Consider the following 23,880-nt stretch of genomic DNA (forward strand, 5'->3'; position numbering starts at 1 on the left):
AGATGCTTCCCAGGCTACCAAGTTGGGGGCCACAGCAGCAGAGAGAAAACGGACACCATGGGCACAATTAGGTTTTGGCCTTTAGTCTGAAAAAGTGTTGATTGAAAGTGTACAACAGAGTGGGCACAAGCGGCTGGGGACCATGGAGCCGCTAATAAAAAAGAATGTTCTTAAATAAAGTGTTCACAGAGTAAAAACCAGAAACCACCAGTCTCCCTCCAACACAACAGAGCACAGGCACAGAACCCACTGGTGATGAGCCCAAAGGAGCGAGGAGGCCGGAGAGGACATCAGAGGCTCCAGGCTGCCGTGTGGAAGGAGAGCGGCCTCTTTGGAATGGGCTGTGGAAAGCCACTCGGCTCTCCCTGCACACCTCATACCCACTGCTAAGGCTAAAGGAAAAAGACAAAATTCAGTCTCAGGTCCGGAGGGCTCAAAAAACAGTCCAGGTGGGCAGGGATCTGGATGACTACTAGTCCCGCTTGGCTTTCTTCTTGTCACTGTTGCCATTTTCTTCAGTCCCCTCATCAGAGGGTGTCTCCTCCAGTTTCCGTTTGCCACTTTCTGGTTGGAGCTCTGCTGTGTTTCGGGGCTTGAAGCAAATGATGATGCAGGTCATGTTGTCACACCCTGTACCATCCCCAGAAGTGTCTGGTGCCAGGCACTGATCCAGCAACTACAAAAAGGATGGGGCAGCTCAGCCACAGAGTTTGAAAACCTTCCTGGAACCTACAGTTCCACAAGAGGGCTAGCTCTGGTAGCCTAGGGTGGTAGAGGGAAGACAAATGGGCAATGGACTTCAAGAAATAGCCACTAGTGAGTCTGTTACATACACAAGCTAAGTAAGGGATATAAGGGAAGGTAGAACTTTTTAGTCAAGATTTGGTGTCTGTGGATAATTGATAAGCACTACCAGGCTCTGGTTCTAGCTCCAAAGAAAAGACCATGGCTATGCAAACCAAATGCTCTTTCTTCTCAACCCTTAACTCACCTCTTCCACAATGGATGACAATAACCGTAGCTCCCCATTTTCATCACGTTGGCTTATCTTTGATTGAATAAAGTCTACAACTTCCTGGCTGCTCATCACATTCCTGGGGTCAAAAAGAGAAGATCAGACTGTTTTTAGACCAAACAAGGCAAGGTAAAGTTGGTGACCCAAAGTCAATACCTACAGAAAATCTCCTCAGCCTTAGGCTTGGTGGTTTTGACTAAGAAGCTGGCCTTAGTTATAATCAGCAGCTCTGAGTCAAAGAAAAGTAATGCTACAAAAAAGGGCATTTGAGGGTGTTCCACCCAGTGCTCACCAGATGCCGTCACAGGCAATGACCATAAATTCATGGTCATCAGTGAGAGTCAGCACCTTGATGTCAGGAAGGGCAGAAATCATCTGTTCCTCAGGTGGCAGATTCTTATTTCTCTTGTAGAAGTGGTCTCCTGAAGGAAAAGATATGTCAAGTAGTTTGAATACTTCATATAGACTTGTGTTTGGGCCAAGTCAAACCTTACCATTCATTCATTCATTCCTTTTTTTTCCCTTAACAAAATTCCACAAAGCAGTGGAATTGAAAGCTAGGTTCTACTTTGCCTAGTTTCAGCCCTGTCATTAGGTCGCTGAATTTTAAGTAGCTCATCTGTCTTTTTCATCATCCAGAAAACAATAATGAGACCTATCTTAGCTATGTCACAAGATATTTTAAGAACAGAGGGAGATGATACAAAATTACTTTGAAAGGTACAGGGGCTGTGATGATTAAAGTCTGTTACTAGATTGTCTGGGACAGACAGCAAAATCCCACATTTTCCCAGTTTCTTGACCCTTACCAATGGCCCTGGAGAGGTTAAGACCTCCGTTGACTCGTCCATCCATCGTGACCTTGCCACCAGCATTCTTGATGCGTGCTAGCTCCACTTCATCCTCTGGTTTGTGGTCATAGGACATGTCTAAAGCTTTGCCAGCCTCAGATACCACACAGCGAGAGTCTCCTGCGTTGGCTACAATCAACTGCTTCCCTCGTATCAGAGCCACCACTGCTGTTGTTCCACTGTCAGAACCAGGCTTAAGAAGAAGGAAAGGGGAGCCTTGTGGGAGCTCCTGGGCACGAGTGCCTACTTGGTGCACTCCTGACCAGGCACCTATACTAGAGAGCTTTAACAAATGGGAAGAACACAGATTTCATCTCTCCATAGACAACAGTGTGGTTCCTACCCTTGTTTTTAGGGTATTGGGGATTAAACCCAGGGCCACTTGAGCTGTGGTCCCAGTTTCCCTCCTTTAGGTAATTCTACCTTTGGTATTGCCTTTTGAGGTTAATAAATAAATTCACCTCACTACAATTGTAGTACTAAGGTATCAAAGGGGTCAATCTCTTAAAAATCAAAATCAGAGGATCCACATCTGTCTCTTGGCTTTTCCAGACTCATTGGTCCTCTTTCCTACACACCTCCTCTTTGCCTTCCATCCCAGGCACCATCATTTCTTCTTCATCATCATCATCCTCTTCAGCCTCCTCAGTATCATCCTCTTCTTCCTCATTCTCTGCCTCTTCACTGCTGTAGCCATCTTCTTCTTCCTCTTCCTCCTCCTCTTCCTCACTGCATTCCTGCCAGAAGGAGGATCCCAGGCTGCTAAGACTGGGATGGCTCCTTGCCCCCAACCCAAACTCATACTTAGGAGCACAAGAGGCCCTGACTGAACACAGGTCCTCAAAACACTGAAAGATAAAACTATATGATCATGACAATCTGGGAGAGGGGAGAGGGCTAGACTATACATAACTGACACTCTGAACCAGGCTCAGCAGTCACCAACAAGAAGCCCCAAGGAAGGTCAAGGCCATCAGCCAAAAGTATCTTCCAGGCAATGTGACCAGAAATAAATTGTCCAGAGCAGAAAACACCTAAAATAACAGCAACTACCTTCTTGTTCTTTTTCTAGGAGACTGACTCTGAAAGGCCAGAACTAGGATATATCTGTTTCACTATCAACAAAGGAAGAAGACTAATAGTACCTGTGATGGTGAAGATACTGTACTCAAAAGGCTATAGAGTAGAATACAGTAGGTATTGGGGGATGATAATAAAATAGGAAGAAGAGCTGAAAGCTACAGATGGCAACTAAATAGGCCCTCTCTGCAACTTTAGCATCTGCCTGCCCTCACAGGCCCTTACCTCACTGTCTTCCTCTTCCTCATCCGCCTCATCTGACTCATCCTCACTGTCCTCAAAGAACTTGGACTTAGCAACTCGAGGCAGCTTGTCGGAGGCTGAAGAGCAGGAAGGCCCAGCCTCACCAGTGGGAGTGCCAGGCTCTCCAATTGGGCCTGCCTCAATCCCACGTTCCGAGTTGGAGGAAAGGCCTGTGTGGGCCTTGGCTGTAGGGCCATTTTCCTGTGAAGGAGTTTCCCTAGATGGGTCCTCAGGTTCTGCCTCCCCATTGAGGCCCTGGGACCCTGGTTCCTCGCCTGTCCCAGCTCCAGATTTGCTGTGGGGAGGGCCCTTTTGACAGTTCTGCCCGTAGCGTGTCAGCAGCTCTTCAATAGTCATGGTAGCCTCTTCATGCAGCAATGCAGCCTCCTCATTGTCCACTGCAGGGAAGAGGCTAAATCAGAGCCCCCATGCAAGACTCCTCACAGGATCAATCCCTCTCACTGCCTCAACCTCCCCAGCAGCCTGAGTTCCAACTTCCCCACAACCTCCCACTCCTACTGCTCCTCTCACTTAGCAAGTCTCAGAAAAACATCCTTTAGCTTCCTTCTCCTCTGGTCTTTGTCTTTTGTCCCCTTAAGCCAAAGGAACACTAGTGACTGTATTTCCCCTCTCATCTCTCATTTGGTTTTGTTCAGTTGAAAACTCCTTGCTGAGGACCCAGGAAACCCACATACAATGCCTTAGGATGAGGGTGGTCAATATCTAGCTCTTGGGGCTAATAACTGCTCCAGGCTTGAAAGAAGGTCACAAAAATAACAGCAGGAAACAGGAAGACCCATTCAGATTGACAAATGATAATGTATGCAAAAATTCTTACAACTATGTACTTCAAAATGGTTAATTTCCTCTCTCCTTTCATAACCACATGCAGTGCAGAACACCACAGGGTTCTTTAATATGAGGACTCCCCAGGTCCCTAGGAAGCCACTCTGCCTCAGAACTGATAATAAAGTATGATTTCCTCTTGAACATGGGATGCCATACTCACCATCATCTTCATCAGCTACTTTTTCTTTTTCATCCTCATCCTCAGTAGGTCTTCCTGCAATCTGTGCCAATTCCTTAATGACTTCCTCAGTGGTCAGTTTGGCATCAATAGCCAAGAAGGCATCTTCTAAAGCCTGAATATAAACAAAATAGTCTAAGGCAAGTATAGGAAAAAGTGAAGTGGGAACAGAACAAATTGCCTGTATAAAATCCTAAGCACTCTTGTGGAATGCACATTCAGGTGTGGTCAACCACACGAGACAAGACACTCAGGATAGGTAAAACAGTTCAAAGACCTGAGAATAAGGCAGATCTAAAAGGACCCAAGTGGGAATAAGCTTATTTTAGGCACAGGGTTCTTTAAGAAGAAATGCAGTAAATAAGCAGCAGCTGGGGGCAAAGAGTAAGGAAAAGCCAGGAGTTGGGAAACGAAGGGAAAAACCCACTCAAGGGGAAAGACAGACCTTCTGTAGCTTGCCTTCCTTGTAGGCTTTCTGATCTTTGATGATATCCGGAAGATATTTGGCACAATACAAGGCAACTTCCTCTCCTAGAACAAAAGTTAAGTTATCTAAAGCACTGCTTCCCACACATAAAAATGGATTTACCACCATTTTTCTCAGGAGTAAATAACTACATCCCTTGTGTCTTTTCATAACTGTATTCTTAGTTTTTGTTTTTTTAAAAAAGATAAATACCAATCTAAGAAAAGGAATTTTATATGAAAACCTAGACAAATTATTCACTAATAAAATGCCTTACTAGAGAGAAAAGGATTGTCAGAGGAAAATATCACTAGGCAGGAAATTAAACACCTGGGCCAGAACTCTGAAAAGTAAAAGAACAAAGGACCTCCTTCCCTAAAAGTCTGGAATTAGGGTCCTCAAATGTTGCCATTATGGTGTGCTAAAGTTACCTCCATGTCCATCGTATACAGAAAACATGGCTGTCTCACTGTCCAGTTCAGGAATACAGTTGTGAGCATCCTATGAAAAAGAGCATAATCATCAGCATCTCAAAGTCAAAGACTATTTCTCCTTGTATATCATATGACAAAGTACCTTCACATATTTTTATCATAAACCTTTCCTGACTGGCCTAATAGGGCCTAGAAATGAGAAAGCAAATGGATAATAAAATAAGAAAAGAAGTAACAGGGTACGGATAAAGAGAGGTAAAGGAGGGAAAATTCAAACTAGGAAAGGGAACAGAAAAGAACAAAGAGGGGAGAATCAGAGCACTACCTCTGTAATCTAGTTACCTCTGCCCAGATCTCAGTCCAGATGACAGAAAATGTATTGTTTCGCTATTGAGTTACCACTAGGCTAAGCGTAAGATTTACAAACAGTATCTCCCCAACAAATAAAGCCCTTAAACCACAGCTGTGTTTAAGACTTAACTAGAATTTACAACACTTCAAGCTCTCAGCTTTCTCACCTATCCTCACATGGAAAGATTCCATTCAATTCTAATAGCATAGCATATCTGATGATTTTGCCCAATGTATTAAGATATAGGAATGCTTTTCACTGCAGGATTGAACTTGATCAAATTCTTCTAATCATAGAATTTGGGCACTTCAAACTAATGTTTAAAAATAAGTCAAAGATCAAGCAAGACTATGAACCCTAAAGTAAAATGTATAGCAGGTTACTCAGATGCTTCCTGAATACAACCTAATTTTCCTTCAGGGGCTCTCTATAAATAAAATAATGCAACTCTGTACTTTGCTTACTTATCCTTTATTTGTGTGTGTGTGTGTGTGTGTGTGTGCGCACGTGCACGCACATTGGTCCTGAGGCTTGAACTATGGGCCTGGGCACTGTCCCTCAGCTCCTTTTGCTCAAGGCTAGCACTCTACCACAGTGCCACTTTCCTGCCTGGCAGTCTTCAAACCCTGATCCTCAGATACCAGCCTCCAGATTATAGGTGTGAGCCACCAGTGCCTGCACATAGTTTTGTTTTTTTGGGGGGAGGGGGTAGGTGTCGGTCATGGGGCTTGAATTCTGAACCTGGGTGTTATCCCTGAGCTCTTCAGCTCAAGGCAAACACTTTACCATTTGAGCCACAGTGCCACTTTCTCTATCTTCTTAACTCTCTCTTCTCTTATAAGCACTAGAACCTTAAAATTTCTAATTTTTTCAAAAGTGAGAAAATCCTTCTGTTGTCCCTAAAATAACTATGTCTTAGTTAAGGTGAGGAACAAAACAAAACAAAACCTAGGTCCCTATCTGCAGGAGAGAGTACTCCAGAAACTAAGGGGTTGTCATGGTTGACATAGTTATGATCATCAACTTTAGTGCCTTTTGGTCTTTTTTTGTTTTGGTTTGGTTTTTTGCCTTTTAGTCTTATGTCTTGGATGTAGCTACCTGTTTTCTCACTCTTCCTAATATTCTACCACAAGCTATGCTAGTTGGTTCCCTCCTGTACCTCCCTCTCTTCTCACCACTATATCAATACCTTCTCACTTGCACTTAGGATATATATGTATTTATTGCCTTCCACCAGCAATTCTAAAACCTGAATGTGCCTAAGAATTTATTCACTCATCAAGTATTCTGGAACCCATTTTGTGCCTAGATGTTTTTGGATATTTGAGCTATATGTCAGTAAATGAAAGACTCATGAATCATAAAAAAAAAAAAACCCTTTATATTCTAGTGGGGAATATATGTGACAAACTGGAAGGAAAGAGTAGAACAAGTAAGGAGAAAAACAGCGAGAGAACTGAACTGACATGGCATATATATAGGTACAAGAACCTGTAACTCAAAAGTTACCACCTAAGTCATGCCAAGTGTTTTAATTAGTTTTAACAAGAACTGTGCTACTTTTATGCTGATTTTTCTCCAACTGATTTTATAGTTTATCTTGTTGGCATGAAATTTAAGCCCAAATTTATATTTATACATGTTAAATTGAACAACAGTAAATTATTATAATGAAAACCGGAGTTCTACCAGTATTCCATTCCTTGAAATGAAAAATCCAAGGACGCCCTCCAAGATATTTTGTTAAACAAAGACAGCAAAACTACAGGAAACTGGGGATGTAGTCTTACATAGCACGTGCAGTCTCCTGGGTTCAATCCCCAGCACTCGTGGGAAGGGAGTACAAAACATTTTATTAAGCTGAAGAGGGATCATAGGTATACGTTTGTTTGTTTTTTTCATACTGCTAATACCATGGGACACAGAGAAAGATAATAAAATCAGTTAAATATGAGAAGACATAAGGATATATATAGACACTGGGGACAATACTGAATGGGAATATTTAGCTTTATCCAAAGTAAATTAAATGTTTTTAAAGACTTAGTTTATTACTAAAATGTAAAAAGTTGATCCACCAATTCTACCTTTTTTGGTAGGAAAGGGAGAGATACTCTTCCTACCATACCCCTACTGGTAGAATAAAAGGGATCACTTAGTCTTTTCTATCCTATAATGCTATTCTACATCACAGGATATCATATCTTTTGAACCTATACCCTGTTTTCAAAGTATGTTCCTCAAGTGTATGATTTTGAAGCAGATCTAACCTAAGTATAACTATGATAAAATATTTAGCCTCATTAGTAATCAAATAAATGAATATTTAAATAGGGAAAAGAGAATAGAGGTGTGGTAGAGTATCAGCCTTGAGAAAAAGCCAAGGAAGAGGGCAAGGCCCTCTTCAAACTCCTGTATCAGGGGCTGGTAGGTGGCTCAGTGGTAGAGCGCTTGCCTTGCATGCCTGAGGCCCTGGGTTCGATTCCTCAGCACCACATAAGCAAAAAGAAAAAAGCCGGAGTGGCGCTGTGGCTCAAGTGGTAGAGCGCTAGCCTTGAGCTAAAGAGCTGAGGGACAGCGCCCAGGCCCAGAGTTCAGGCCCCATGACCAGACCCAACAAACAAACAAACAAACTCTAGTATCAGCAGCAAAAAAGAGAGAGAGGGAGGGAGGGAAGGAGGGAAAGAAGGATTCTAGAAAAGAAAGGAGAAAGGAAGGGAGGGAGAGAAAGAAAGAAGGAGAAAGGAAAGAGAAAGAGGAAGGGAGGGAGGGAGGGAGGAAAATAAAAGGAAAAAAAAAGAAAAAAGGGAGGGAGGGAGAGAGAAGAGAAGGAAGAAATTCTCCTTATAAAATCAGGATGAGGAAAGAGTAATATATAGTTGTAGTAAGGATGAAGCTTTGAGCTGGGCACCAAGAGGCCCAGGCCCAGGGACAGCACCTAGGACCAGAGTTCAAGCCCCAGGATGGGGCCTGAGGGAGGGCGGGTGGGGAGGGGGGAAAAGAGGGTAGAAGCGAGTTTTGTAAAAGCACATTCTCCTAGCCTTATCAACAGGAATATAAATTATTATAGCTTGCCTGGAGAGCCATATGATAATATGTAACAAAATTTCCAATGTGATTTAGTAACCAGACTACTGTTTATTATATGAATGTAATTAGACCATATGAAAAATATGTATATATATATTATAGCAACATTTAATAAATTTAAAAATTGTAAAATTCCTCCCATATATGCAGCTGTTTGAAATGATGAATATGAAGCCAGACATGATGGTGCACATCTGAAATCCCAGCACTTGGGAAGGCTATGGCAGGAGAATTGCCCAGTACAAGGCTTACCTGAACTCCACAGTGAAACACTCTCAAAAACAAGCAAGTGGGAGTGGGAATGTGGCTCAGTGAGTGGTAGAGTGCTTGCCTAGCATGCATGAAGCCCCAGGTTTGATTTCTCAGTACCACATAAACAGAAAAGGCTTGAAATATCGCTGTGGGTCAAGTGGTAGAGTGCTAGTCTTGAGCAAAAAGCTCAGGGACAGTGCCCAGGCCATGAATTTAAGCCCCAGGACCGGCCCAAAACAAAAACAAAACAAAAAACAAGCAAGCAAGCTAGGTGTGGTGGAGCACATATATTATTCCAGAAACTCAACAGAGGCAGAGAGCTGAGAAGGTGGCTCAGTGGTAGAGTGCTTGCCTTGCATGCATGAGGCCGTGGGTTCGATTCCTCAGCACCACATAAGCAAAAAAGAAAAAAACCGGAAATGCACTGTGGTTCAAGTGGTAGAGCACTAGCCTTGAGCTGAAGAGCTGAGGGACAGTGTCCAGGCCCAGAGGTCAGGCCCCATGACCGGACCAAAAAAACAACAACAACAAGACAAACAGAAGCAGAAAGAACAAGAGCTCAAGCCCAATCTAGATTTTACAGTGAGTTCCATGACAGCCTGGGCTTCCTGGTGAAATACTGACTCAAAAAGACTATATTATGTGTAGAAGATCACATATCAAACTTAGGTGTGTAAGAGTAGAAGGTAAGATTGCATCATTTCTACTTTCCAACATGCATTTAAATTTCGTTTGTGTAATAAGAGAACTTCTTCCTTGTCTTTCTGAACAATAATAACAACAACAAACCTAAGAATTGGTCTTAAATTACCATTCTACCATCTAAGGGTCATTCCTTGTTACACATAGGAAACTGATTCTGAAACTGATTCCACAACACACTGAAGATACCAAAATCTATGGATGCTCATACTTCTTTTATTAAAAAATGGCACAGTAAGAACCTACACACATCCTCCTATATACTTCTTGGTTTTTTGTTTTGTTTTGTTTTGTTTTTAGGAGGGGAGTCATTGGGCTTGAACTCTGGGCCTGAGTGCTGTCCCTAAGCTTTTCAGCTCAAGGGTAGTGTGTTAGCATGTGAGCCACCACTTTTGGTTTTCTGGTGGTTAATTGGAGGTAAGAGTCTCACGGACTTTACTGCAAGGCCTGGCTTTGAACCATGATCCTCAAATCTCAGCCTCCGGAGTAGCTAGGATTACAGGCATGAGCTAATGGCACTTGGCTCCTCCTATATACTTTAAATCACCCTGAATTACTTATGATACTTAATACAATGTAAATGTTACATAAATGGTTGTTGTATTCTTTAGAAAATAAGTCTGTATATTGGGTTTGATCCTCAACAATACCAAAAAAAAAAAAAAGAAAGAAAGAAAAGGAAGTGCATACATGTTCAGCACTGCCACAATTACTTTCTAAAATGTCTGCAGGTGCACCCTTTGACACAGAAGGCTGACTACTGCATTATCACTAGCCAGCTACCATGTGATATGCAATCTTCTATTCAATCATATGGATTAACATCTAACTTAGCCACATTATCACAGGACTTGTGAAGATGATGCAAAACATGGAAAGGTTCTCTGTATACTGGATTTTGCAGTTTAAATCCATATTTGCTCTGACATTTAGTACCAGCCTTCATTTTTCTTCTCTATCCTTTTTTCCAAAGCAAAATCAGGGCATTATTCACCTTTTACCTCGAGAATTGAGGTTTCAATTCTTGGAAGTTTCTAAATTATTCTCTCTTCCATTTCTTGGTAAGATTTTGGACCTGTATTGTTACTCTACTTTCTTTTCTTTCTTTTTTTGGTCATACATGGGGCTTGAACTCTGGGCCTGGGTGCTGTCCCTCAGCTCTTCAGCTCAAGGCAAGTGCTCTACCACCAAAACCACAAGGTCACTTTGTTTTCTGATGGTTAATTGGAGATAAGAGTTTCATGGACTTTCCTGCCCGGGCTGACTTTGAATTATGATCCTCAGATCTCAGCCTCCTGAGTAGCTAGGATTACAGGCATGAGCCACCAGCACCCAGCTCTGCTCTATTTTCTCTAAGCACTTCAATTTCTCTTTACAGCTTTGCCCATAAAATAATCTTTTCTAAGCCAGGTGCTGGTGGGCACATCTGTAATCTTAGCTACTCAGGAGGCTGAAATCTGAGGATGAGGTTCAAGGTTTCCCAGGAAGGAAAGCCGGTAAGACTCTTTTTTGTGGGGGGGTCTGGTTGTGGGCCTGAACACTGTCCCTCAGCTCTTCACCTCAAGGCTAGTGCTGTACCGCTTGAGCCACAGTGCCACTTCTGGCTTTTCCCCCCCCCCCGGCTTATGTGGTTCTGAGCAATCGAACCCAGGGCCTCATGAATGCAAGGCAAGCGCTCTACCACTGAGCCACCTTCCCAGCCCCCAGTAAGACTCTTATCTCTCCTTAATCACAGAAAAGTCACAAGTAGTAAAGCACTAGCCTTGAGCAGGGACAGTGTCCAGGCTGAGTTCGAGCCCCCAAACCAGCAAATAGATAAAAAATTATCTTTTCTGAATTAGAGTCAATGAAGCTATCTTAGCCTGGCCATTTCTTTGTTGTCGATGATTTGGGGGTAATGGGTTTGAACTAAAGACATCATGCTTGCTAAGCAAGTACTGTAACACTTGAGCCACATCCCCAATAGATTTTTTAATGGTTAAGATGTAAATTGCTACATGTATAAACAGGGGGAAAAACTTTGCACAAAGAAATGGCCAGGCTAAGATAGCTTCATTGGTAAATGATACGAAATATGTAAATAAACATTAATATTCCAAAATATCCATAATTGCAGGCTCCATATGTCTAGATTCAACCACTTATGCATTGAAACTATCCTAGTCACTCAGAAGCTAAGATCTGAGGATCCCAGTTGGAAGCCAGCCTGGACAGGAAAATCTGTGAGACATTTATCTCCAATTAACTACCAAAAAAGCCAGAAGTGGAGCTGTGGTGCAGGTGATCACGAGCCTGGAGCACAAACGCTCAGGGATAGTACCCAGACCTGAGTTCAAACCCCAGGACACACACACACACACGTTCTGTCTCAATAGAGTGAAGATGGATGCAACACACACACACACACACACACACACACACACACACACACACACACACACACACACACACACACACACACACACACACACACACACACACACACACACACACACACACACGTTCTGTCTCAATAGAGTGAAGATGGATGCAAGGTCCAAAGTAGGATTTTGGCTCAGGCATGCACTACTAGGAAAGCACGATCCTATACTACAAATAATCAGTGAAACCAGACATCTGTACCTCAGGCCTGCAATCTTAACTATTCAGGAGGTTGAGAATGGAAGTTCATGGTTTAAGGCCGGCCTGGGCAGAAATGTCAAGACTCAATCTCCAAAGAACCAGAAAAGGCCAGGCTGGAGGGGTGGTCCATTTTGGCAGACTAGCAAGCCTGAGGCTCTAGTTCCAACCCAAGTGCCACAAAAATAAATAAATAAATGCCTCTTAAACACTGTCTGTGTTTGTGAACCAGACTTAATGTGTTAAGACAGTAATACTACAGTTGATCAACAGATTCAGTACAATCCCTATGGAAGCCTAAAGTGCCTTTTATGAACAAATTAACAAGTTATTCCTAAAATCTGTAAGAAGATATAGAAAAGGAGAAACAAGAATAATAAATCTGAAGATTCATACTTCCCAATTTCAAACTTACTACAAAGCTACAATAAGCAAAACAGTATAGTTCTGGAATAAAGACATACAAATTGATAGGGTAGAGTTCAGAGTCCAGAAATAAGCCCTCATATTGACAGCCAATTGATCTTTGACAATGATACTCAAAAAACTTAGTGAAGCCAGGCACCTTGGCTCAAACTATGTAATCCTGCCGGGTGCCAGTGGCTCACACCTGTAATCCTAGCTACTCAGGAGGCTGAGATTCAGCTGAGGATCAAGGTTCAAAGCCAGCCCAGGCAGGAAAGGCTGTAAGATTCTTATCTCCAATAAACCACCAGAAAACCAGAAGTAGTGCTGTGGCTCAAGTAGTAGAACACTAGCCTTGAGCTGAAGAGCTGAGGGACAGCACCCAGTGCCCAGAGTTCAAGCCCCATGACTGACAAAAGAAAAGAACAAAGAAAAAGAAGAAGAAAAAAAGAGACTGAATTGAAACTAGTATCTTAAAATAAAACAATAACCAAAAACAAACTAATAGGAGGAAAAGGAAAGTTTTTAATCAAATGAAGCTGAGACAATATTTTTTTTTTTTTTTGGGTCTGGTCGTGGGGCCTGAACTCTGGGCCTGGGCACTGTCCCTCAGCTCTTCAGCTCAAGGTTAGCGCTCTACTGCTTGAGCCACAGCACTACTTCCGGCTTTTTTCTTTTTGCTTATGTGGTACTGAGGAATCGAACCCAGGGCCTCATGCATGCAAGGCAAGCACTCTACCGCTGAGCCACCTTCCCAGCCCCGCTGAGACAATATTTTGCATGATATTTACATGCGAAAGAATTAAGTTGTATCACTTCCCTACACTACACAGAAAAGTTATGTCAAAAAGGCTAATATGGACTGGGATTGTGGCTTAGTAAGGGTGCTTGCCTAGCATGCATGAAGTTCTGGGTTTGATTTCTCAGTACCACATAAAGAGAAAAGGCTGGAAGTAGTTCTGTGGCTCAAGTGGTAGAGTGCTAGCCTCTAGTAAAAGCAGCTCAGGGACAGTGCCCAAGCCCTGAGTTCAAGCCCCAGGACTGGCGAAAAAAAAGAAAAAGAAAAGCTAATATGCCCAGCACCAGTGGCTCACACTTAATATTCCTACCTGAGATCTGAGGATTGGGCTTCAAAGTCAGCCTGCACAGGAGACTCTTACCTCCAATTAACCTCCAAAAACTGGAAGTGGCATCATGGCTCAAAGTGGTAAAGTGTTAGCATTTAGCAAAAAGATATTAGGGACAGCACTCAAGCCTTGAGTACAAGCCCCAACCAACAACAACAAAAGGCTAATAGAGCTGGGCAGCAGTGGCTCATGCCTGAAACCCTAAGTATTCAGGAGGTTAAGATCTGAGGATCAAAGACAGTCAGGGCAGGAAAGTCCGAGACTCCTACCTCCAATTAAACACCAAAAAAGCCAGAAGTACTCACATGTTGAAAATGAACTATACAATTTGTGAGTGGGGCTGGGAGGAAAACACTAGGAGAGAATGAGGAAACAGGTGACATTGCCCAAGAAGAAATGTACTCTTGGGCTGGGAATGTGGCTTAGTAGTAGAGTGCTTGCCTAGCATGCATGAAGGCCTGAGTTCCATTCCTCAGTACCACATAAACAGAAAAGGCTAAAAGTGGCAATGTGACTCTAGTGTTAAAGTGCTAGCCTTGAGCAAAAGCCCAGGGACACTGTCCAGGCCCTGAGTTCAAGCCCTGGGACTATTTAAAAAAATAACAACGTACTCTTTGCCTGACTTATGTAACTATAACCCCTCTGTACATCACCTTTATAATAACAACTAAAAAATTAAAGCTAGAAGTACAGCTGTGGCTCAAGCAGTAGAGTGCTAGTCTTGAGCACAAAAGTTCAGGGGCAGAGCCCAGGCTCTGAGTTAAAGCCCCAAGAAAAGCACCAGAGAGAAGAGAAAGAGAGAAGGGGGGGCTGGGAAAGTGGCTCAGTGGTAGAGTGCTTGCCTTGCATGCATGAGGCCCTGGGTTTGATTCCTCAGCACCACAAATGCAAAAAGAAAAAAAAAGCCAGAAGTGGTGTTGTGGCTCAAGTGGTAGAGCACTAGGCTTAAGCTGAAGAGCTGAGGGACAATGCCCAGGCCTAGAGTTCAGGCCCCATGACCGGACCCAAAAAAGAGAGAGAGAGGGCTGGGAAGGTGGCTCAGTGGTAGAGTGCTTGCCTTGCATGCATGAGGCCCTGGGTTCGATTCCTCAGCACCACATAAGCAAAAAGAAAAAAGCAGGAAGTGGCGCTGTGGCTCAAGTGGTAGATCACTGGCCTTGAGCTGAAGAGCTGAGGGACAGCGCCCAGGCCCAGAGTTCAGGCCCCACGACTGGACCCAAAAAAAAAAAAGAGAGAGAGAGAGAGAGAGAAATAGATTTAAGAGAACAACTACAAGATATAGAAGAAAACCTGAGTGAATTGTGACTTTGTTAGTGAGTTTCCTAAAAGTGACATCAAAAGTGCAAAAGAGGCTAGGCACTCCTCAGTGTGGCTCATGCTTGTAATCCTAGCAACTCAGGAGGCTGAGATAAGGACTGAAGTTTGAGGTCAACTCAGGCCAAAAAAATCTATGAGACACCCACCTTTACAGAAAAAAACTGATGAAGTCCAGGCTGGGAAGGTGGCTCAGAGGTGGAGTGCTTCCCTTGCATGCATGAGGCCCTGGGTTGGATTCCTCAGCACCACATAAGCAGAAAAGGATGGAAATGGTGCTGTGGCTCAAGTGGTAAAGCACTAGCCTTGAGCTGAAGAGCTGAGGGACAGCTCCCAGGCCCAGAATTCAAGCCCCATGACCAACAAAACAAACAAACAACTGATGAAGTACTGAGTACTAGTCAATCTAGCTACATAAGAACCATAAGGCTCAGGTGACTCATGCCTATAATCCTAGGTACTCAGGAGGCTGAGATCTGAGAGTCACAGTACAAAGCCAGCTCTGGTAGGAAAGTCTGTGAGACTCTTATCTCCAATAAACCATCAGAAGACCGGAAGTGGCCCTGTGGCTCAAGTGGTAGAGGGCTCAACTTGAGCTGAAGAGCTGAGGGAAGCGCCCAAGCCCAGAGTTCAAGCCCGACAACAGACAAAAAAAAAAAAAAAGAAGCAGAAGTAGGGGATTGCTGCCCAAACCAGCTTGGGCAAAAAGTGAGATCCTATCTTTAAAAAAATTAGAGCAAAAACAGCTGGAGAGAGATGTGGTTCAAGTGGTAGAGTACCTACCTAACAATCACTAGGCCCTGAGTTCAATCCCCAGTACTGCCAAAAAAAATTTTATAATATACCCAAGAGAAATGTGGACATATTTATACACAAAAACTTGAACATGAATGTTAGTAGTGTCATCATTCACAATAGACAAATGTAGGAGTCCAAATGTCTATCAAGTAACTAATAGATAAAATTATATACACACATATACATACATACATACACACATGAAAAATTATCTAGCCAAAAAAATAAGTACTGACTGATTCATGATACACTGATGACCCTTAAATATTGTGCTTCTGGCTGAATTATCATGGCTTCTGTGAAAGGATGCATGCTATATGACATGTACTTTCCCTGACGATTACTGCCTTTTTAATGTACATATACTAATATGTAAAAGCATATGTAAAAAAATTTAAACAAAAATATTGTTTACCAAAAGCAGCCAGATAGTATGGGTAACTTTTTTGTTATTCCATTTATTTAAAATATTCTGAATAGGTAAGTCCACAGATGCAGAGTATAAATTTATGGTTGACAGAAGATAGTGGAAAGAATGGGGCTGGGAAGGTGGCTCAGTGGTAGAGCGCTTGCCTTGCATGCTCGAGGCCCTGGGCTCGATTCCTCAGCACCACATAAGCAAAAAGAAAAAAGCCGGAAGTGGTGCTGTGGCTCAAGTGGTAGAGCGCTAGCCTTGAGCTGAAGAGCTGAGGGACAGTGCCCAGGCCCAGAGTTCAGGCTCCATGACTGGACCCAAAAAAAAAAAAAAAGTTAGTGGAAAGAATACAAATGGAACTCTTCGAGGGAGGTAAAAATGTTCTAAAAACTGGTCATGGTAATGACTGTACAACTGTGTAAATATAGCTAGACTAATAGATTAAGAGAACACTAAAAATTACTAAATTGTACCCTGTAAATGGGTGAGTTCTGTGTGTGTGTGTGTGTGTGTGTGTGTGTGTGTGTGTGTGTGTGTGTGTGTGTGTGTGTGTGTGTATAAATCTCTGAACTAGACTTAGAGAGAAACAGAAAACGCAATAACTCACTGGAACCAGTATCATCAAAACATCTTTTTTTTTTTGTCGGTTGTGGGGCTTGAACTCTGGGCCTGGGCGCTGTCCCTCAGCTGTTCAGCTCAAGGCTAGCATTCTATCACTTGAGCCACAGCGCCACTTCCCATTTTCTGAGTAGTTTATTGGAGATAAGTCTTGCAGGGCGCAGGTGGCTCACTCCGGTAATCCTAGTTACTCAGGAGGCTGAGATCTGAGGATTGAAGTTCAAAGCCAGCCCAGGCAGGAAAGTCCGTGAGACTCTTATCTCCAATAAACCACTAGAAAACCAGAAGTGGCGCTGTGGCTCAAGTGGTAGAGTGCTAGTCTTGAGCTGAAGAGCAGGGTCAGCGACCCAGCCCAGAGTTCAAGCCCCATGACCGACAAAAAAAAAAAAAAAAGTGTCATGGACTTTCGTGCCCAGGCTGGCCTTAAACCTTGATCCTCAGATCTCAGACTCCTGAGTAGCTAGGATTACAGGCATAAGCCACCAGCACCTGGCTCATCTAAACACCTTAAGTTCAGTTGTTAAGATCAAGATACTTCCAGTGGGGCACATTTGGCTCAAGCTTATAATCCTTGCTACTCAGGAGATTGAGATCTGAGAATCCTGGTTTAAAGCCAACCCAGGTAGGAAAGTCCACGAGCCTCTTATCCCCAATTAAGCTCAGGGATAGTGCCCAGGCCGAGTTCAAGCTCAAGACTGGCATGAGCACATGTGCATGCACACATACGTACACACACACAGAGTCATACAAGTATTTTAAGAAAGTTTTGTTCAGTTATTATATTTTAGATGATCTTCTATGTTCACTATCTCTGAATAGCAATAAATAACTAGTCTACTCAAAGTTATACTGTACATATTGATACTGCCTTTAATGAAAGGAAGATATAACTTATTAAATAAAAAAAAACCCTAATTCTCAGATTGTAGGTGCATATATCTCTGATCCTAGCTACCTGGATGCTGAGATTAGGAGGATCAAGGCTGGAGGCCAGTTCAGGCAGAAAGAGTCCTCCAGATGACCTCTCAGTGAAGAGCTAGATGCAGTGTCACATATCTGTCACGTATCTACCAGTCAGCCAATACAGGCAAATTTTGTCCAGTTGTGCTCTGTGGACAGGAAATGAGACCCTATCTCAAAAACAACCAACAAAAGTCAGGAGGAGTAGCAGAAGAGTAGTTGAGCAATAATAGTGCTTGCTTAGGAAGGGCAAGGCCCTGAGTTCAAACACTAGTACCACCAAAACCAAACAAACAAAAGACCTAGTCCCTTTAAGACTATGTTATCTACTACACTTATTTTCAGACTGGACTTCTTGTTAGCCATGGAACTCAGTATCTTTTCTTATATATTTCTTAGCACCCCTCCCTCCACAAACTTACCTCTTAACCTCAAGCTCACAGCTCAACCAGCTGAGATCTCACAAACTATGCAGAAGTGAGAACATCAAGTTGTATTCTGACTAACTCTCCTCAAAACAACCTGGGTTTCACAGCAAGAAAGACTGGAGACAGTCAAAAAGTATAAAATGGTAACAGCTGTTCCTTGCCTCAAGAGAAGAGATAAAACAGTTGCCTCTAAGGCTGAATCTATCCATCAGTTAAAATTTTAACAATCTTTATCACATGTATTGGGAAGATAACCTTACCTGAACTGAATCATTAAAACCTATCAAATAAGTTAAGACTTCATTAATTGGTGCAAGTAAGCTTTAAAGATTAGGAGTTACTAAACTCCACTTTGTGGTGTTGTTGGTTTGAGATTATTTTGCTGGGGAAGGGGTCTGAACTCAGGGCTTTCAAGCTTGATCAGCTAGTGCTCTACCACGTAAGCCATGCCTCTAGCCTGGCTTTTGGCTGGTTATTTTGGAGATGGAGTCTATTGTGGCCAGCTCTGAACTGCCATCCTCCTAATCTCAGCATTCTTGGGGGTCCGGTCGTGGGCCTGAACTCTGGGCCTGGGCGCTGTCCTTCAGCTAGCTCAAGGCTAGCACTCTACCACTTGAGCCACAGTGCCACTTCCGACTTTTTTTTTCTGCTTATGTGGTGCTAAGGAATCGAACCCAGGGCCTCATGCATGCAAGGCAAGCGCTCTACCACTGAGCCACCTTTCCAGGCCCCTAATCTCAGCATTCTGAGTAGCCAAGTATAAAGAGAGCTATCAGCACCCAGCTATTTTATTTATTCATTTATTTATTTATCACTGAGCTATATCCTTAGCCTGAAAAGCTAAGATTCATTTAAAAGGCTTGAAGTCATAACTATTTTCTTACAATAGCAAAGAAACAGTTACACTCTGAGAAGAAACAAACCCAGGAGGAAAAGTATCAATGAAGTAGAAAAGGAGCGTTTGATTAGGATATTTAACTATTCAAACAAAAGTAAAATATAAAAAGGCACATTAGGAAGACTTCAATGCCAAAACTCTCAGAAGGATTAGAATCTAAGGAGCAAATCTAGCAAGATTATCTGTTCCACATCAAACAAAACCTGACACCCCCTCCTGGCCAAAAAGCTATTTTGTAATTACCAGAGGAGAAAGCAAAACAAAGGGAAATATCCAACAGAGAAGCCCAAAGCACAGAATCCCTGGGCAAAGAGCTTGGAAACCTAATATCCAAGCAATGCAATTCATAAAGAAAACTAGAAAGAAGAGTTCCAATGAAATGGAAAAACCATTCCATTCCATAGAAGTGGAAAATAAGGTATGAAAAACTTGAAGGGAAGGCCTGTGAGATGAGATATTCACTGTAAATGTCACTTGAACAGAAATTGACATAGAAATCAAACTTGCAGACTTCCTAACTCACTCAAACCCAGCCCTACACTTTGAAGCTATATCCAGATGTTTCTAATAGATAACTACATGTACCACCATATAGACTGTGCATTGCTGGGGAATAGGAATGTGGTGCTTCATTTGACACAGATGAAAACAGTGTTTAGTGAGTCTTGAACAACAATTTGATCCTAGATTCTTTCCACTAAGGTACAGGTGTCCTAACCTTTCTGGGCCTCAAATTCCTAACTGTAAAATGTGAGAGCAACCCAGAGAGGAACCAGTGGTGACATTGTCCAAAAAGAAATGGTACTCTTTACCTGACTTATATTACTGTAACCCCTCTGTACAGCACCTTTACAATTTTTTAAAAAATTAATGTGGGAGCCAAGCTAGATGAGATGAACTACAGGATCCTCTCCACTCTAGAAATTTGGTTATCTAGTGATAGAACCATTTTCAAAGGTTGCTCTGAGTACAAACCACTGACGTTCACACTGTTATTCCAGAGCTAACCACAGGGAGGAGCGAAAAATTTGAGAAGAAAAAAAAAAAAAATCCCAAGGGAAACAGTACTTGGCTATTACCTGAAACCCGTGGATAAATGCTGAACCTCAGACATGGAGCATTTTCCCTTGGCTCATCTGCCTAGACCTCACAACATTTCACACACACACACACACATGCACGCACGCACACACACACGCGCGCGCGCGCACACACACACACACACACACAGAGTCCCCTTTTCTTTCATTCCTCCCACAGTTTACCTTTTCTTCTTTGGAGTTTCACATCTATGCAATATTACTCATTTTCATTCGCATGGGTCCCCCTCATTTCTTTTATCCAAAGTAAAATCTTAAAAAGTTCTTAGGTTCTGAGGATAAAATTGATGCAATGTGACTGTGAAAATCAAGGAAAGCAAACTACAACAAGCAAACGACAATTACTAAGTTTGCGAGAGAGGAAAAATACCAAGCGTAATAAAAATAAATGTGATTTATGTTTTCCAAAGGTCTCAAAAGGCCCTTAGATGAGAGGCCATAGGAGTGACAATTCTTGGAGATTAGGCTAGCCCCTCTGAAATTAACAGGCGATGCTCAAGGACAGGCAAATAGGTGTCAGGAATGGGAAAGAGACTTATTGGCTTCCTTTCACTGTCAAGTTTCACATCCAAAGAGGCCTCCCACCTCACAGACTTGAAAAATAAAGTCACTGATATCTCTTCGGCTCTTCCCCCCACAAATAAACGAGTAAATAATCCCTCTGCCCGTCTTCAGCCCGACACTAACCCTCACACCGCTTACGAGTCCGAAGGGCTGACCAGGCAGCAGAGGATGGCGCGAAGGCACCGGGAAAGGGCAGTCAGTGGGTGAAGGTGCCGCTCCCCACATGACAGAGCCCTCGCTGCCCCTGGCCGTCGGCCCCAGGACCCCGATACCTCTGCTCCCTCTCCGGCCCCGACCCCGCGCTCGCTGCGGCCACCGACCGCGGCCTCGGACTGCCGCCTCGGCCCTTCCCCGGGGAGGACCCCATCCCCCGCACCCCGCTCCCGTTCTCGGCCAGGTTCCCGCCGGGCTGCGGCCGGCGCTGGAGCCCCTGCCACCTCACCTCCATGGAGACGCGCCAGCCTTGCATGGCGGAGAAGCCATAGGGCAGCGGGAGGCGCGGGGCCCCAACGCCGTCCCCGGAGCACTTCACCGTGTTGGGCTGGGAGAGGTAGGCACCCATGGCGGCAGCGGCCCAGCGGCCTCGGGGAGCAGGCGAAGCGACGGGGCGCGACCCGAGCCGGCGCCGGCGCCGGAGCTCCCGGGGCGCGCGTGGCAGGAGCAGGCCCGGCTGCTCGACCGACGCAAGGTGCCGGTGAAAGGCGCGAGGCCGGGCCAGGAGGCGGTAACGGGACAGGAGCTCAGAGGGAGCGGAAGCGGAAACAGAGCCGCTCCAGACCCCGCCCGGCCCGCGCGCCACTCCGTAGCGCAGCGGGCGGTCATTTCCTTAGCAACTCGCCCCGCCCGCGGGGACAACGGCCCGCCCAACTGTCCTCCCGCGAGACTTGGCGCGCCACGCCCACCAACGGACGCGCTGCGGGCCGCGTGTGGCCCGCGGCTCGGTGGTCCCGGTGTCCACCCGCTTAACCTTGGCCCGGCTTCCCGGCCGTGGCCTCTCGGAGACTTTTGTCTAGAACCCCTTTGGTGTCGATCGGTTCTGCAGTGTTGTCAAACCTCACACACGCGCGCGGGCACACACACACACACACAACACACACGTGTGTCCTGAGTAGCCGGGGCTCTTGTGAGCCCCGTATGTGGAAAAAATATACATCTTTTCAGAAAAAAGGGAAATGAGGACTTGAGTTGATACAGTGTAGAAACGGGCCGTCATTGGAGTTGATACAGTGTCAGTCAACATTGTATCTCCTGTAGGCGTAACGTAGATCAACATTGTATCTGTGGGTCTGTGCTGTAAGTGGAGTCGATACAGTGTAGACATGTCGGGCGCAGTCTGCCGGTGGACCGGGAGCGGCGGCTCGGCTGATGGGCAAGACCCAGCCCTCCCGAGAAAGCGCCTGGGCATTGCCTTCTGCCCGGAGAAGGGGGAATGGAGGGTGCTGCCTGGTTGGAGGAGAGGGGAGGGGACGCATGCTGCTATGCTGTGTCTGGGAGGATTGTTGAGGAAGCTGGCTGGCCTCGTGGGAAAATGAGCCTAAGGAGTAACAGCAAAAAGATGGGTAACTCGGACTTCATTGTCGTGCTGGTGTAGCCTAAGATGGCTGGTCTAGTCTTTGTGTGCCCTGGAGAGAGGGAAGGGACTGTAACTGATTGAAGGGCTCTGAACCTGAGCATGAGGTGGGCTGGGACAGATGCTGCAGTAACAGATCCTGCAGATTTAATAGTAGATTGAATTCAGGAGGTGGACGGGAAAGGAGAAATTCACCAAACTGTGGCAAGATTGATTCATTCAAAATTCAGACTCATTTTGTGGCTCTTTTCCTCTTGCTTCTCTGATTGTGTAAGCATCTTTGGCTCTGATTGTGTAAGCATCTTTTCGTTTTTTGTTTTGTTTTGTTTTGTGGAAGGGGGGAATGTATGTGTGTATATACTGGAGTTTGAACTCAGCATTTTGCACTCGGTTTTCTTACTCATGGCTGGTGTCCTACTACTTGAGCCAAGCCTTTTGTCTTCAGTATCCTGATACCACTATAATGGGTTCTAAACCATTATTGATGTGGTTTAGAAGACCCTTCCTACCTGAAGGGAATTTGAGTATGTCTCCCCATTGCTCCCATCTCGGTGTTTCAGCATTATGACTGGGCTTCTCCAAAGCCATGCTTAACTTCACCTATGGAACATACCTCTCCACCCATCCATCTTACTTGTAAGTCCATCACTTCCTCTGGGCAGTCTCTAATATACCTATACTAGTTTGGATATCCGTTTTTCTTTCCTGATTATGTCTTCAACATCCTTAGCACAGTTCTTTTCATGCTCAGTATTTAAATATCATGAAGGTTTTGACCTTAAATACCAAAGTTTGGCAAAGCCAATAAACAGTCTCTCTAGCTTTTCCCCCTAAGTCTGGAATGTGACATTGTGAAAAAGCATGAATTTTGCCATGTAAGGTATTTCACAAACTACTTATTCCCTCTCAGGCTGAGTTTCTCTTCTATAAGACAGTAATCTTCAAGATCGCCTTAAAAATAAGAAGAGGTGAATGCACAGTGCTAACATCTCAGTAAATGTTGCATTAACAAATGACTGCCATTAAGTATCTAGGTACGTATGCTAAAATCTGGAGTGAGAATCACATAAAACAAAAAGTAGCTGGATGCCAGTGTTCACGCCTATAAGCCTAACTACTCAGGAGGCTGAGACCTGAGAATCAAGGTTCAAAGCCAGCCTGGGCAAGAAAGTCTGTGAGATTCTTATTTACAATAAACCACCAGAAAATCAGAAGTGGCGCTGTGGCTCAAGTGGTAGAGGGCTCGCCTTGAGCTGAAGAGCTGAGAGACATTGCCCAGGCCCAGAGTTCAAGCCCCATGACCAAAACAAACAAACAAAAAACAAGTAGTAAATGGATTGAAACAAATAGGAAGAAAAAAAGAAAAAGAAAAAAGGTGAAAAAAATGATGCAAGGAAAATCGAAGAACTGAGAATAGCAGCATTCCAGAGATACTAAGGGGCTCATGAAAATGGGAACAAACAAAAAAATTATCCCATCTCTGTCTATATCCCTCTTCCCTTCCAAACCACTTTAGTAGGGTCTAGGGTGTGGCTCAGTTGAAGGAAAGCTT

The 23,880-nt window shown here is 44.1% G+C and overlaps 1 protein-coding gene across 1 annotated transcript; it reads right to left on the reverse strand.

Annotated features, from left to right (window-relative positions):
- Positions 1–62: 62 nt before the first annotated feature.
- Positions 63–21,487, reverse strand: Ppm1g (protein phosphatase, Mg2+/Mn2+ dependent 1G). Its single transcript, XM_070025257.1, has 10 exons — positions 21,201–21,487; positions 5,114–5,183; positions 4,662–4,747; positions 4,199–4,331; positions 3,172–3,587; positions 2,445–2,603; positions 1,825–2,059; positions 1,308–1,437; positions 992–1,094; positions 63–676 (listed from the first exon to the last, which is right to left on the reverse strand). The coding sequence occupies exons 1-10, from the start codon at positions 21,318–21,320 to the stop codon at positions 473–475; spliced, it is 1,656 nt and encodes a 551-aa protein (XP_069881358.1). The 5' UTR covers positions 21,321–21,487; the 3' UTR covers positions 63–472.
- Positions 21,488–23,880: the final 2,393 nt, after the last annotated feature.

The sequence above is a fragment of the Dipodomys merriami genome, unplaced genomic scaffold, assembly GCF_024711535.1.
Source record: "Dipodomys merriami isolate MVZ:Mamm:240054 unplaced genomic scaffold, mDipMer1.0.p SCAF_17, whole genome shotgun sequence".
NCBI classification, from domain to species: domain Eukaryota; kingdom Metazoa; phylum Chordata; class Mammalia; order Rodentia; family Heteromyidae; genus Dipodomys; species Dipodomys merriami.